General features: G+C 36.7%; 1 protein-coding gene across 2 annotated transcripts in view; it reads right to left on the bottom strand.

Moving 5' to 3' along the window:
* ints8 (integrator complex subunit 8) overlaps positions 1-15,130 on the bottom strand; it is a 58,432-nt gene that overhangs the window by 36,513 nt on the left and 6,789 nt on the right. For both annotated transcript variants that reach the window (XM_028817622.2, XM_028817620.2), the window contains exons 7-13: positions 13,416-13,598; positions 12,752-12,859; positions 11,536-11,691; positions 10,228-10,328; positions 9,330-9,471; positions 8,904-8,974; positions 4,318-4,493 (exon numbers count right to left, since the gene is read on the bottom strand). In XM_028817622.2, the coding sequence (XP_028673455.1) occupies positions 4,318-4,493; positions 8,904-8,974; positions 9,330-9,471; positions 10,228-10,328; positions 11,536-11,691; positions 12,752-12,859; positions 13,416-13,598 (937 nt within the window). The remainder of the gene's footprint in view (positions 1-4,317; positions 4,494-8,903; positions 8,975-9,329; positions 9,472-10,227; positions 10,329-11,535; positions 11,692-12,751; positions 12,860-13,415; positions 13,599-15,130) is intronic.

Genomic DNA, 15,130 nt, shown 5'->3' with positions numbered 1-15,130 from the left:
GCAATGAGGACATACAGGAGAGTATACAGAGGAAAAGGATGGCAAAGAAGAAGTGGGATAGTCAGAGAGATGCAGAAAGTAGACAAGAGTACAAGGAGATAAGGCGCAAGGTGAAGAGAGAAGTGGCGAAGGCTAAAGAAAAGGCATATAATGAGTCGTATGAGAGGCTGGACACTAAGGAGGGAGAAAAGGACCTGTACCGATTGGCTAGACTGGGGGACCGAGCTGGGAAAGATGTGCAGCAGGTTAGGGTAATAAAGGATAAAGATGGAAACGTACTCACAAGCGAGGAGAGTGTGTTGAGCAGATGGAAAGAGTACTTTGAGAGGCTTATGAATGAAGAGAACGACGGAGAGAAGAGGATGGATGATGTGGAGATAGTGAATCAGGAAGTGCAACGGATTAGCAAGGAGGAAGTAAGGACAGCTATGAAGAGGATGAAGAATGGAAAGGTCGTTGGTCCAGATGACATACCTGTGGAAGCATGGAGGTGTTTAGGAGAGATGGTAGTGGAGTTTTTAACCAGATTGTTTAATGGAATCTTGGAAAGTGAGGGGATGCCAGAGGAGTGGAGAAGAAGTGTACTGGTGCCGATATTTAAGAATAAGGGGGATGTGCAGGACTGTAGTAACTACAGGGGGATAAAATTGATGAGCCACAGCATGAAGGTATGGGAAAGAGTAGTGGAAGCTAGGTTAAGAAGTGAGGTGATGATTAGTGAGCAGTAGTATGGTTTCATGCCAAGAAAAAGCATCACAGATGCGATGTTTGCTCTGAGGGTGTTGATTGAGAAGATTAGAGAAGACCAGAAGGAGTTGCATTGCGTCTTTGTGGACCTGAAGAAAGCATATGACAGAGTGCCTCGAAAAGAGCTGTGGTATTGTATGAGGAAGTCGGGAGTGGCAGAGAAGTACGTAAGAGTTGTACAGGATATGTATGAGAGAAGTGTGACTGTGGTGAGGTCTGCGGTAGAAGTGACGGAGGTGGGATTACATCAGGGATCGGCTCTGAGCCCTTTCTTATTTACAATGGTGATGGGCAGGTTTACAGGCGAGATTAGACAGGAGTCCCCGTGGACTATGATGTTTGCTGATGACATTGTGATCTGTAGCGAGAGTAGGGAGCAGTTTGAGGAGACCCTGGAGAGGTGGAGATATGAGAGGAGAGGAATGAAGGTCAGTAGGAACAAGACAGAATACATGTGTGTGTGAATGAGAAGGAGGTCAGTGGAATGGTGAGGATGCAAGGAGTAGAGTTGGCGAAGGTGGATGAGTTTAAATACTTGGGATCAACAGTACAGAGTAATGGGGATTGTGGAAGACAGGTAAAAAAGAGATTGCAGGGAGGGTGGAATGGGTGCAGAAGAGTGTCAGGAGTCATTTGTGAAAGACAGATATCAGCAAGAGTGAAAGGGAAGGTCTACCGGATGGTAGTGAGACCAGCTATGTTATATGGGTTGGAGACGGTGGCACTGACCAGAAAGCAGGAGACAGAGCTGGAAGTGGCAGAGTTAAAGATGTTAAGATTTGCATTGGGTGTGACAAGGATGGACAGGATTAGAAATGAGTACATTAGAGGGTCAGCTCAAGTTTGACGGTTGGGAGACAAAGTCAGAGAGGCGAGATTGCATTGGTTTGGACATGTGCAGAGGAGAAATGCTGAGTATATATTGGGAGAAGGATGCTAAGGATAGAGATGCCAGGGACGAGGAAAAGAGGAAGGTCTAAGGGAAGGTTTATGGATGTGATGAGAGAGGACATGCAGGTGATGGGTGTAACAGAACAAGATGCAGAGGACAGAAAGATATGGAAGAAGATGATCCGCTGTGGTAACCCCTAACGGGAGCAGCCGAAAGAAGAAGACAAATCCATTTAGATGGGTTAAAAGTGGCACCTGCCATAAATTCATTTTGCAATAGATACATGTATATTGATGATACACAGCTATAAGACAGAAGCATGCAGGAATTCAGTTAGCTCAACACAGTGCACACACAGAATTGTCTCTATTTAATCCATTTGCGGAATTTTCAATAAAAAGTCGCAAATAAGATTCAAGACAAATACTGTATATGTTGACTTTCTCCTCTATTTCCATTGTTTACCCTTTTATTTCTCTTAATGCAATGTGCCATATGTACTCCTATTGTAAATGAATGGTAAAACAAAGCTGGCATTAAAAGAACTTAACACCAGATAATGCAAAAATTAAAAATGGTGTATAAAGAATCATGCGTGTATTTAACTGCCACTTTTATCACAACAATCACAATAGCTTATTTGGGCCCCTAAGTTGTTCAGTTAGGGTTAGGGAGTCAGCTTTAATAAGCGTCATGGTCATTACAAACTTCTTTCATTTAAAAATTACTGAGGCCAATGTGCTTTTGGGAACCTTCCATGCTGCAGAAATGTTCTGTAGCCTTCCCCAGATCTGTGCCTTGATACAATCCTGTCTCTAAGCTCTGCAGGCAATTGTTTTGACCTCACGGCTTGGCTTCTGTGCAACTGAGGGACTTTCTATAGACAGCTATGTGCCTTGTTTTAATCACGTCTAATTAATTGAATTGACCACAGGGTGAATCCAGACAAGGTGTAGAAACATTTCAAGGATGATCAATAGTATGGGAGGCACCTGAGCAAAGTATCAGTGCAAAGGGTCTAAATACTAATGGCCAATGTGATATTTTCATTTTTTATTTTTAATAAATTAGCTCAAATTTCTGCAATCCATTTTCATTTTGTTATGCTGGTGTATTGAGTTTTGCTTGATGTGGGGGGAAAACATTTAAATGACTTTAGTTAAGGCTGCAACATAACAAAATGGTAAAAATGAAGGGTCTGAATATTCTCTGAAGGCACTGTATATATAAATTTATATAACTGCTTTTATGTGTTTTAAGGAAGACAACTGTCTCTGTTCTTTTTATCAGCACCAGACTGATGTACTGTGTTGTTAATCAATATCTGACTTTTAGAACCTCTGTGAACCTTGACTATTTAACTCAGTTAACCAAAGACCACAGCTGGATTTATTTTCTGCTTTAAACTAAACTCCTAAATTAATTACATCTTGCCTGAAGAAGGGGCGTGAGTTGACTCGAAAGCTTGCATATTGTAATCTTTTTAGTTAGCCAATAAAAGGGGTCATTTTGCTTGGCTTTTCTCTACATTCATAATGGCTAACACGGTACAACACCCTAGTACTCCTAAATTAATTAAATTTACTTAATTGTCCATTTTCTACTTTTATTGTGACAATCTAAAAATCCCCTTAGTAAGAATTAAAAAAGTACAACTCAAGGTTTGCTGTGTCAAAAATAGCACTAGGAATGAAAGCAGACATAAAAAGTTAACCTTGATTTCACAAAGCCTTTTTATATTCATTTCTGTATTCATTTAAATCTGTAGCATATCAGAGCACCAAGATACATACAGTACCTTTTCTGATAAGCTTAATAAAGCAGAGTTGAACTTTGAGTGAATAAATCCATAAAAGAAGAATGTATACATGAGTCAGACCACACTGTAGGAAATGAATGCAAAAGGTCTGCTTCATTACATGCCTACTATAGTTTAATAGCTGCCAGTGAGAGCAGCAGAATTAGCAGGGGCTGCCAACTTCAAACAGGGGCAGCAGAGTGCACAGTGGTATGCTCAGTTCTGTTTAGTTTATTCATGGATAGCCCGTTTCTCACTGTACAGGCTCAAAACGAACTACATTTTCACAAATATGATCCACAAGAGTGCTACACGGCACATGCAGTGAATATGAAAAGTCTGCCAACCTTTACTGAAGTTTAACCTTTTCGTAACGTAATAGTTAAAATCAAGACAATTCTTGTCAGACCATTTTCCACCCACAACACTTAGTGAAAGTAAATAGCAAAAATCATGCATTTCAGAAAAAATAATTACACATAAATATTTAAGGTGTAAAACTGGCTATTAGATTATTCCTGTTCAATTGTTTATTGGCAGTAATTGAGGGTTCAGCATCTAAAGAAGCAAAATTAACGGACACAAGGGAATAAAAAAAAAATATTCACATATATCAAATAAACTGTGTACACTGCAGTCATTTTTCCAAAACTCATGGAGAGAAGTAAACCCCAGTACTGGCAAAATAACAATGAAGACAAAGAGGAGGAGCAAACAATCCAATTAAATGACAGGTTCTGTCAAAAAAAATGTACTGGGTTCTAATAATGAATACAGTCGAGAACCTATGACCAACTATTCTATATGATATTCCTTTGAAATCCTGCTTTTTTTTCCCCTAAAATATTCCACAGTTTTCCAGTATTGAAGAGCTACTAACCTGGCATATCATAAAAGGAAGTCAAAGGTTTCATTGACAGATTGATGGCCGATGACCGTTTTCTCATCTGATTTACAAGAGCTACTCTTTCCTCATCTTTCAGTAATGTTATGAAGAGCTCATGGGAAGAAAGCATGAAAACAAGCTGGAGGTCCTCGAGGCTGAGACAAAGATTCCTGAGATTAAAGTATAGAGGCACATAAGTTAAAGCTTGAACTAAACTAAATTTTAAGTTGAAGTTTAGATGAAAAATGCAGCTGAATTAATCAAAAGGCATATACTATACATGCATAAAGTCAGCAATACTTATAATTTTTAAAATTATAAATGATTCCTTAGCAGAAAGATGTTGTTTACACAGTATCTTACATGAGAAAATCATTTTTCAGCAGAAAAGACAAAGTGTATTGACTGAAAAACAAATCCTGTTTAAAATATGTACAGTTAAAGACAGGCATTTTAAAAACATACTGTACATGTACTACAGGCAGAGAGAAGCAAAATCAATCCAGTAAATGTTTTTCATGGCAATATTTCGCCTATACCTTTTTGGAACAGTGGTAATGCCTGTGATGCATTATTTGTTATATGATGTATTTCATGACTAAGTGCAGCCCAACACATGACTCACTACAAGCATTGCAGCAGCTGCAAAAATTCCTATAAACATGGACAGACCAATTCTTAAGTTGAGAGTTTAGGTTCATTTTTATTTTCACAATATCATGGCAAAAAAAAAAACTTAAAATGCAATTTAACCATTCCCTCCTCTAAACCCAGCAGGATCAGATGAAGGTTTATTTATACTTGATGCAGAATCACAAACGGTTTCAAACACTGACATTTTGACGTGTATAGGTATGATTTAATTTTTAACTTTAGTTAAATCAAAAGTAGTAATAAAATGCAATACATCATATATATTATATATATCTACAGTGCATCTGGAAAGTATTCACAGCGCATCACTTTTTGCACATTTTGTTATGTTACAGCCTTATTCCAAAATGGATTAAATTCATTTTTTTCCTCAGAATTCTACACACAACACCCCATAATGACAACGTGAAAAAAGTTTACTTGAGATTTTTGCAAATTTATTAAAAATAAAAAAAATGTCAATACTTTCCGGATGCACTATATATTTATTGTGGCAGGCGGCTGGCGTCCATGCCCAGCCAGGACGCCCCAGCACACCATATTCGGGGGGAGTAGCCCTGGACAGTGCAATACCTCCACCTGGACGCTAGATGGCCGCCCCCCCCCTGGGGTGGAGCAGTGCCTCAGGTTCCCATAGGGCTCCCTGGGAATTGGAGTTGGGTGCAGCCCTGTTGGGTCTCGCAGGGAGCGCCAGGGGGTGCTGTGTTTGGGACTCCTGAGGCCGTGTAGGCAGCATATTCGTCACACCCAGAAGTGCAGCAGGAACTCGGTGATCAAGCACCTGGAGCACTTCCGGGTGAACTATAAAAGGAGCCAGCATCCACTACTTAGCGGCCAGAGTCGGGTAGAGGAGGACAAGGTTACTTGGGGGGAGTGCTGGTGCCAAGGAGGAAGAGAAAGTGCTTTTTTTACTTATGTGCTTGAGACTGTGTTGTGTCTGTGGGTACGGGGAAGGCGTAGCCCACAGACGAAGAAAAATAAAAGTTTCTTTGTTTTTACATGTGCCTCCCATGTCCAGTCTGTGTCGGGTGGTATATAGCGACCACCTTACAATATATATATATATATATATATTCTTGTATAATGATGGAGGTGTCACAATAATACTGAGTCATACTGTACTTGACATGATACTGTACTTGGCAATTCCAACTCCTAATGTGCACTGATGTGTCATCAGTAACAAGATCCTTTTTTCCATATATATAAATTAGGTTTGGGATGTAGAATTAAAATGATTTTATAAATTATGGATCATATAAAACAGGGGTCCTCAATCACGGTCCTGGAGGGCCGCAGTGGCTACAGGTTTTCATTCCAGCCAGTGTCCTAATTAGAACTCAGTCTTTGCTGATAATGAAAGTTGGTGTTTAACTCTATGCCCTGTTAGTGCCTTTAATCATCAAAGACAAATTTTAGTAACTTTGTGGATCAGAGGTCCTCAATTACAGTCCTGTCCATTTGTAGGTTTTCACTTTAACCAATTTCTTAATTAGAACCCTTTTATTTACTACTAAAGCAATACATTTTTGGGCTTAATTTTAGTTCTCTTGCCTGTTAGCATTCAGAACCCGTAATTGCCTATTTTAGATTTTAGCAGCTGCATTTAACTTTTAATTGCTGTATGTTTTCTTAATCAGACATTAGTTAATAATGAGATGCAGATAACCAATATACCAGCAGCTCTCCAGCTGACGTGCTTACCATGAAGTATCTGTCAAAAAATGTTTAGAAGTGAATGAGAGGGGAATTGGAAGGACCATTAAGTTTAAATCTATTCGGGTCCACAAAACACAAGGATGATGTTCTCACAGAAGGAAACTCTACAGTGCAATTAAAACTGCTCTTGGATGAACACAAGCATTATCAAGCTAAACAGTTCAATACCAAGTTTCATTATCAGCGTAGGCTGCTTTCTAATTAGGAAACTAGTTGGAATAAAAACCTGTGGCCATGGCGGCCCTCCAGGACTGTGATTGAGGACCCCTGATATAAAACATTATAAACATATAATCATGGAGCTATTGCTCAGAGAGTACATATACCCACTTGGAACAGTGACTATTTTTTATTTCGACTTTATTAACATCCAAATGCACATCTACGAAGGAACAAGCTAAGCTTGTGATGACTGAAGTTCATGAGAAGGACTGTGAGGAAGGGTACTGGGGTAACTGCCTCCAAACTATTCCATATCTATAACTAATATCTTTTAAAGCCAATTCCACCATCTAGTTGTAGGGTTTGTTAAACTGCATTTGTTGACTTCATTGCAGGATCAGGTCAATTTAAATGACTGAAAATCACTGGGCACATCAAATTTATCAGCACTGTCGAGCTCACCCTTTTCTCTGACAGCTGATAGTATGCTGTCTGGCAGGGTCGGTGCTGTGTGAAGTCTTAATAGGCATATGAGAAGTTGAACTGCAATCTCAGCCCTTTCCTTTCTATATTTCCTTTTTGTTGTGGTACATAAAACATGAGACATCAAACTGAGGAGCACGTCTTCTGTTTGTAAGGTCCAAAACATCCACATTCCTTACTCCTTGTCACTGCATTACATGCAATGTACTACCACATGAGCATTAATTGGTTGTCAGCGCTCACATACACAGAGCCCATCCCTACAACTAAAGATAAAATCAAACCTGTTTGAGTTGGTCGGGGTGAGTTGGAGACTAGTGGGAGTGAGTCGCTGGGTATGCCAGACTATGGGAGTGGTCTTCACAGAAGCGTGCCTCCAACTCAGTAAGATGATGTCGCTGGAAAAGTGTTCTAATATGACATAGTCTTTAGACATATAGTAAATTGTGAAGGCCAATATTATTTTAATAGGAGTAATTGTCAAGAATGTATGAAAACACATGGAGGAAGCTTTCCTTAAAAAACAAAAAAATACAGGTACGAAATCACTTTGTATCTAGAAAAGGCATTCTTAACCCCTTTTCTGTCACCACATCTTTCTCATATAATACGCTACCGTGGCTGTCCATTTGTCTGTCCAGGATTTTAAATCACCTGTAGCACGCAAAAGCATTTGACCTATTTTTTAACTTTTTTTTAATTAATTTTATTGTAATCATTTGGCACATATAAATCAATTTTTACAAAAAGTAGGATTGAAAACAAATCAAACCCCACCCCTGAGAAGGAGAGCATGGCCTAAGGAGTAAAACTTAAGACTTGTAAACATGCCTAAATTATTTGACCTATTGAACTGAAATTTGGTACACATATACTACATGACCTCTTCTCTTATCCGCTTTCAGGGTGATGATTGACTTCCAAGGTCAAAGGTCAACCCAGGAAGGTCAAGGTCAAAAATCACCTAACCTGTAGCCTGAAATTTGATACACATATACTACGCTGAAACTCTGCACTACAGCTTTTTATTAAAAGCGAAGAGTTTTGGAATTATTGCTCTTTTTATTTTTATTTTATTTTATTGTAGAATCAACTCTCGGCAGCAGGGCGGCCGTGTGGTGCATGCGTATAGGCGCCGTTCTCATCCCTACCACCTTCATCGTCACTTCCCCTATCTCTTCATATCTTAAATCATTCTTGAGGCAGATTGAAGACTTAAGTGCCAGCTCTAGTGAAAAATTAAAGAAAATGTACTAAGTAATTGCAACACAAACACTGAATTAATCAGTTTTAACGCGAAAAGATGCCAATGAAAGAAGAGAAGAACCGGGCCACTATAGAGGAGAAAAGAAGAGCTGCTCACGAAACAGCGCTGTTACTGGTGTTTTAATAATTCAGCAGAAAGAAAGGAAAAAATATAAATCTTGAAGTTATGATAATTGTAGCATAGGGTTTTTATTACCATTTGTACTTTTCAAGAGCTGATCTTAATGCAAGGGTTACAAGTTTACTCTTCCCCGAAATGACAAAATTATAGAGGAATGAAACGAATTAACACCTACTTTAAAAAAGAAGTCATATTCTTTTTCATGCTTTCTGAAGCTGTCTCCTTTGGCAGTGATCTTGTGCATACCTGCAAAAATACATTTTAAATCTTTCTGAAATTCAGAAGAAACAGCTTTATGTAAATGTCTCTTCAAAAACTGATCACCCCTTTAATCCTGAACACTTACAAAATAAAGAAGCTATCAAATAATCTTTTTAAGAAAACATTAATTTATGAACAAGTTAACTGATACAAACTGAACGTTTGGAGTCCTATGCTCAGCATTACAAGTCAAGCTCCAGAATTTAATTTTGCTCTGCATAACCTTGTGATTCTTCAAAAAAAAAAACCAAAGTCATAAAGCCTTAAAAAATACAGTTTAATAAAAAGCTGCTGAAGTGCTTATACCTAATGAGTATACTCTCTAGTTGCAAATCCTTACCTCAAGCAGAAAGTTGAGTTTTTCTTTTGTTGGTTTCAGCAGAAGCTGCCGAAATCGAAGACTAATTACTTCACCCTCCAGGACATCACGCACTCCATTACATATACAGATTTTATAACACACTTCATCTAGAGTTTTATTCCTGAACAAAAATATAAAGACAGCAAGTACACAAAATAAGAATATGAATTATTCATCTAATGTTTGATCTAGTTGCCCATTCAGTGAATATCATTCCCACACTAATATCAGCTAGTACTATAGAGTTACCCATGCAGTACTTTCAGATTTCCAATAGTAGACAAAAAAGAAATGTGTCTGGCTTATTTTTTATTGATTGACAGCACTGGGCTGCATTATTTAAATACCTTTACATTACCTAATCAAGAAAACACAGCAAATATCTTATAAAAACATTTGCTACTAAAACGTTAATGGTTTGTGGTCAACCTTCTATACTCTTTTCCATATCTATTATGTTTGTTCTAAAAGCTCTTGTCATCCTGGAGTTTAATGGGAAGGCATAACAGGGGAAGACGAAAGCCTTCACATTCCTGGCTATCTTAGAACAGCCCCAAAACCCACAAGGTCCATACAGCAAATTTCTGTATAGATTTAATTTTCAATTTCAGGCCTCTGGGCTAAATAAATAGTCCTGTTTCTTGCTTTATCTCCTTATCTTTACATTTAACTAACTTTTTCCAGAACTTCAAAAGAGGCGCTGGAGGCTAACCTGGAAGCAATGAATGTAAGACTATGTCCACACTACTGTTTTTGTTTAAAAACAAAACCATTGCTCCACCATGCTGTTTATTTAATGGGCAATGTTCCCAGCCTTACTATTTTCTTGCATAAAATTGTTGACTGATTTGCAGGAAGGGTGTGGAATTGTACTCACCCTTGCTGTGCTTTCTGGAAGAATTCTCTTAGAATAGATTGTCTGAAATGATTTGGTAAACTCAAGGTTACGTTGTCCTCTAAAAATATGTCAACTATTCCCTGGTAAAGAAAAAAAAAGAATAAAGAATATGTAATATTTCAAATTCACCACAAAATGAAAAGAATCAAAAGAAAGAAAACATCATTTAAATAATATAAATGACAGATATAAACATAAAAATCTATCATACAGAAAAGGGAACAATCACACAAATATAATTAACTGAGCTACAAGACTGGCAGCAACATTAAAAGTGATATTTGGTGCAGATGGAATTGAAAAAATTGTCAAATGGTAGTTTGCTGGTGGAGTGCACGGAAACTGCTTTTTAGGTATTGCTTAAATTACAGATACATGAAAACTGGAGGCAAAAATGTTAAATTGACAACTCAGAGACGTGTATGGAGCAGATGATTTCTTTTTAAGGTGAAAAATTGTTAGTCTGTCTGTCTAACCAGGACTTTGCAAAAGGTTGTACCTGAACCTTCAGCTAATATCTGGAAGCTGTGAGCATGCACTTTAGAAAGTAAATGCCTTCTCCAGATTATTTCAAAGTCAAAGTCAAAGTAAACTTTATTGTCATCTCAACCATATACAAGTATACAGATAGACGAAATTGCGAAGCTCAGGGTCCACAGTGTAACAACATGACGTGCAAATAATAATTTAAAAATAGAATTAAAATTTAAATTAAAATTAAAACACAAACAAGACAAAGACAAAGAAGTAGCAGCAATATTGATGTGTAAAATACAGTATGTAATATAATAAATAATAGATATAGATAATACAGAAATGATCAGTGCATGATAATAGTTGTTTAAAATGTGTAAACAATGACAGGTCAGAATGTTTCACAGCAGAAGGATAACAAGAGTGTCAAAATACTTAAAGGTCAGTAGGAGATTTTCAGTTCTTCTCTACATGCACACTCGTCTTTGCAGGACAGTGGCTCACATGTATAAAAGTTCTGTTTTTAGTGGTGGTTGAGGCCGTGTGGAAGGTCCCAGGGGGCAGCCTGGTGTTAAGGAGTCTAACAGCTTGGGGGTAAAAACTCTCCTGCAGCCTGGAATGCGTGTTATATCTTTATTGTACTTTTCCCTCTGCTGCTACATATAGTGCAGCACCTACATTTGTTACACATTTCATATTCAAAATGTTTACTCTCATCATTGTACAAAATAACTTAATTGTGAATGGAACCTACAAGACACATAACAAACTTACATAAAACTATAAACAACATCACTATTTAGCATTCTTTACCTTATAGTCTCCCGATTTGACTAAGCTGTGTATCTTGCCATATATCACAGATTGTCCATCATCACCCTTGGATAATCCAGTCAAAACCCCACATGCTTGGCAGTATCCAACTAACCTGCTTTCATCAATCTTACAATGCACAGCTCTTGCACCAAGCTGAAAAAGAACACAGGAAAAAAACAATCATATATTTCACACTTTTTGACTAACATAAACACAAAAACTGCAAAATAACTAAGCTAAAGGCTCAATTATACCCTATTTATTGAATCATTATTAAGATGAGTTTTAGTGTATGTACCATAACTTGGCTCATCTAGGCTACAGGAATATCCCTAAAAAATTCAAAAATAATCACTCCAGTATTTCTTAACCTGCTTTTTCAGCAAAGAAATGTAAAAGACAGTGTTTATCTTTCTCATTTAACATGGACGATCGAACACACATTTACCATTGCTATACAGTATTTTGCTATGTTAAAAGTAGTGAAAACTCTTCACTGTACATAATAAACAAAGCATAAAGAAGTTTTGCTTCATATGGCTACATGACATCCTCATTTATCATTACCTTTCAACCTTTCACACGTTACTCATTTTTGCATCGGCACATCTGTTTTGATATCTTCAGAAAGACATTGTTTTCCACGGAATTAGAGATCAAAAGATACACACAGGCATGCATTTCACAACCGCACTAATATATAAAATAATAGTGAGGTAAATACACAAGTTCTCTTGGAATTATAAACAAGCAGTGGTAGAAGCTCAAACAAACAAACAAACAATCAATCAAACAAAGGTTTCATGTGCCATATTTTGACAACAAAAAACATGAGCATATCTTCAGATAACAACCTGAAGCCTGAATTATGAGTACTAAAACCACTGAAATGGCAAACATTTTATAAATATCTCGGAAAAACAAAAGTTAATGATGTCGTACCTATTAAAAATATACTGTATACACACACTACAGGCACTGTTAAGCTATATATATATATATATATATATATATATATATATAATATATATACATACACATATACATATACATACAGGACATGATCTGTGCTTAATAGTTTAATGTTCTGAGTAATTGTCCCTGTTTAGAATTGTAGGTAATGCTGCATCATTATATTTTACGCTCTCTAATTGGTTAAACAATGCTATACATTTTACTTAATTCATGAAGTAATACAGTGATTATCAAATACCTTAGCAAGCAATTCTCTTGTTTTTAAGAAATTCTCCCTGGCCTTTTCATAACATGAGGAATTTGCACAGCCCTGCTGAAAGAAGACTGTGCCCAGATCATATGAAACCTACAGTAAAAAAACAAAATAATTTATTAATGTTTGAAAAATGAAAAGGGTCTATTTCCTTAGATAATGAATGCAATATCAGTTCTCCTTTACATAATGGGTGGGTGTTGGGTTGGTCTTTGCCTATTGCTGACAATAGTAGGCACAGGGTAGAAAATATCCCTGAACGGGGTACCAGTCCATCATAAGGCTCACTCACTCACGCCCACCCACACTCAAGCTACCAATCCAATTAGGAATCGCCAATTCACTTAACCTGGAGTACGAAAACTGTAGTACTCTGAGGAAACCCCACTCAAACCTGGAGAACGTACAGACTTCACACAGAAAACCTGTCTAATGGCCTTGAACCCATGACGCTGGATCATTTCCTTAAAACAAATAGAGCAAGAAGTTCAAATTTCCATGGTTGAAAATGTGGGTCACACTGTTGTGCATTAATGATATATTTGTTAAATATTTTAACAAATTGATCATGTTAAAATCTAATTGTTATATTTTAAACCCATTCCCTCATTTTCTCAGAATAAACGTTTGCTGGTAACAGAAAATATACCTGGCAATGCAGCTCATCTTTGCTTATTTTGAGCCCTGCAGTTGAACATTCAGTCTCCCCATTTGAAGTACATGAATCTACAGCCAGGAGATCCAGAGTTCTCATTGTGTGAACATAGAAATCCTTCTTCATTCCTAGGATGGCCTCTAGGACAGCAATAGAGTCATCTGCTTGCTCTTTAAGCTATAAAAAGCAAAAATCAGTTTCTTTGAAATTAATCAATTACAGTTATTCAGCAGGTCTCATACATAAAAGAAAGAAAAGTATGTGTTCACCATCACCTTAATCTACACAAAATACTTGTAGTTGCCGTCACTTGAAATTTACATACGATAAAGTAATAGTTGTTGTAGTATTCCTACTTTCACCTTTTAAGTTTCAGCTTCAGCACATCCAGAGCTTTTCTATCATGCATTAAGACTGTCATACTACATGTCATTTTTTTGCGTCCATAGTGAATATCATTTATCATCATCTCAGGGAAAAAAAATACAATAATAATTTAAATAATAACAACACTAAGAAATATACAAGCTTAATTAGAAGTGCGATATAAAACATAATAACATGTTGCCAACACCCTATTTTCAAATATTAACACAATAATAGAAGAACAGAACAACTGTAAGTTATGCAAGGGCAGCGAGATCATTGTTTAATTAGCACTTTCAGGAATAAAGAGGTATCCTTGATAGTTGAAAATCTGTCAAATACAAGCTTTCTGCTGGGTAATTATACTACTAGTTTAAAACTGGCTATCACATTAGTTCTTGGGATTATTTTTGCTGGAGCAGATAGTAAACAGAATTCATTATTCTATAAGCTGGACCATGTGCATTAAAAGCAGTGCATCTCATAACTCATCAATAAGAACTTAAAAAAAAAAGTACTCAAGAGTTCTGTTAAAAAAAAAAATCAGTACCATTTACTTAAAGTCCTTAGAAAAAGTTTAATATTTCAAATTAAAAATTATTATGTTCATTTTCTTGCTAACAGGTGTTTAATTCAACTGGAACCAATTATTCCTTTGCAATATTCATGAAAAAAGAACAAAAGTATTGAGGGCTCATTTATCCTCCTCTATATGGCACTTAAAATCAACTCCACTATTGTTACACTTCATAAATAATATTGCACTGTAACTGATCTAAAGGGTTGGTCCAAAAAAAAAAAAAAAATTCTCTAACATAAACTGTTTTTGCAAGATATCAGATTCAGCTATTTTGAATAAAATTGTTGATTTAAAAAAAAAATGTTTTTTTTTCTGGCATAGGTATTTTTCATGCTCATAATATGAAGTATATTTTGAGATAAAAAATATCAGTCCCCCTTGTTCTTGAGGATGTTTATTTATTACTGAGGCAAGGAAGCAGTTCTTTACACAAAGAGTTGTCAGAGTTTGGAACAAACTACTGAGACATGTAGATGAAGCAAAAACCTTAACAACTTTTAGGAAGTATCTGGATGACATATTGGGAAACCTTAGTTATTAACTAAACAAGTGAGACTGATGGACTGAATGGTTTATCTCTTGTTCATCGAATTTCTTATGTTCTTAACGATAGTTGAAGTGGAAACAACCCAAAATTAGGTATCTGCTACACACTTTTTGCTTTCTATTTGGTATTTTTTTCTCCCTACTTATTCCTTCAAAAAATAGCCAGTACAATGTAATTCCCTAGAAGAGAGAAGGTTGCTGTTTAAATGGTTTTTAC

Source organism: Erpetoichthys calabaricus, chromosome 13 (assembly GCF_900747795.2).
Source record: "Erpetoichthys calabaricus chromosome 13, fErpCal1.3, whole genome shotgun sequence".
NCBI lineage: Eukaryota > Metazoa > Chordata > Cladistia > Polypteriformes > Polypteridae > Erpetoichthys > Erpetoichthys calabaricus.
This window is presented reverse-complemented; position numbering and strand designations above follow the sequence as displayed.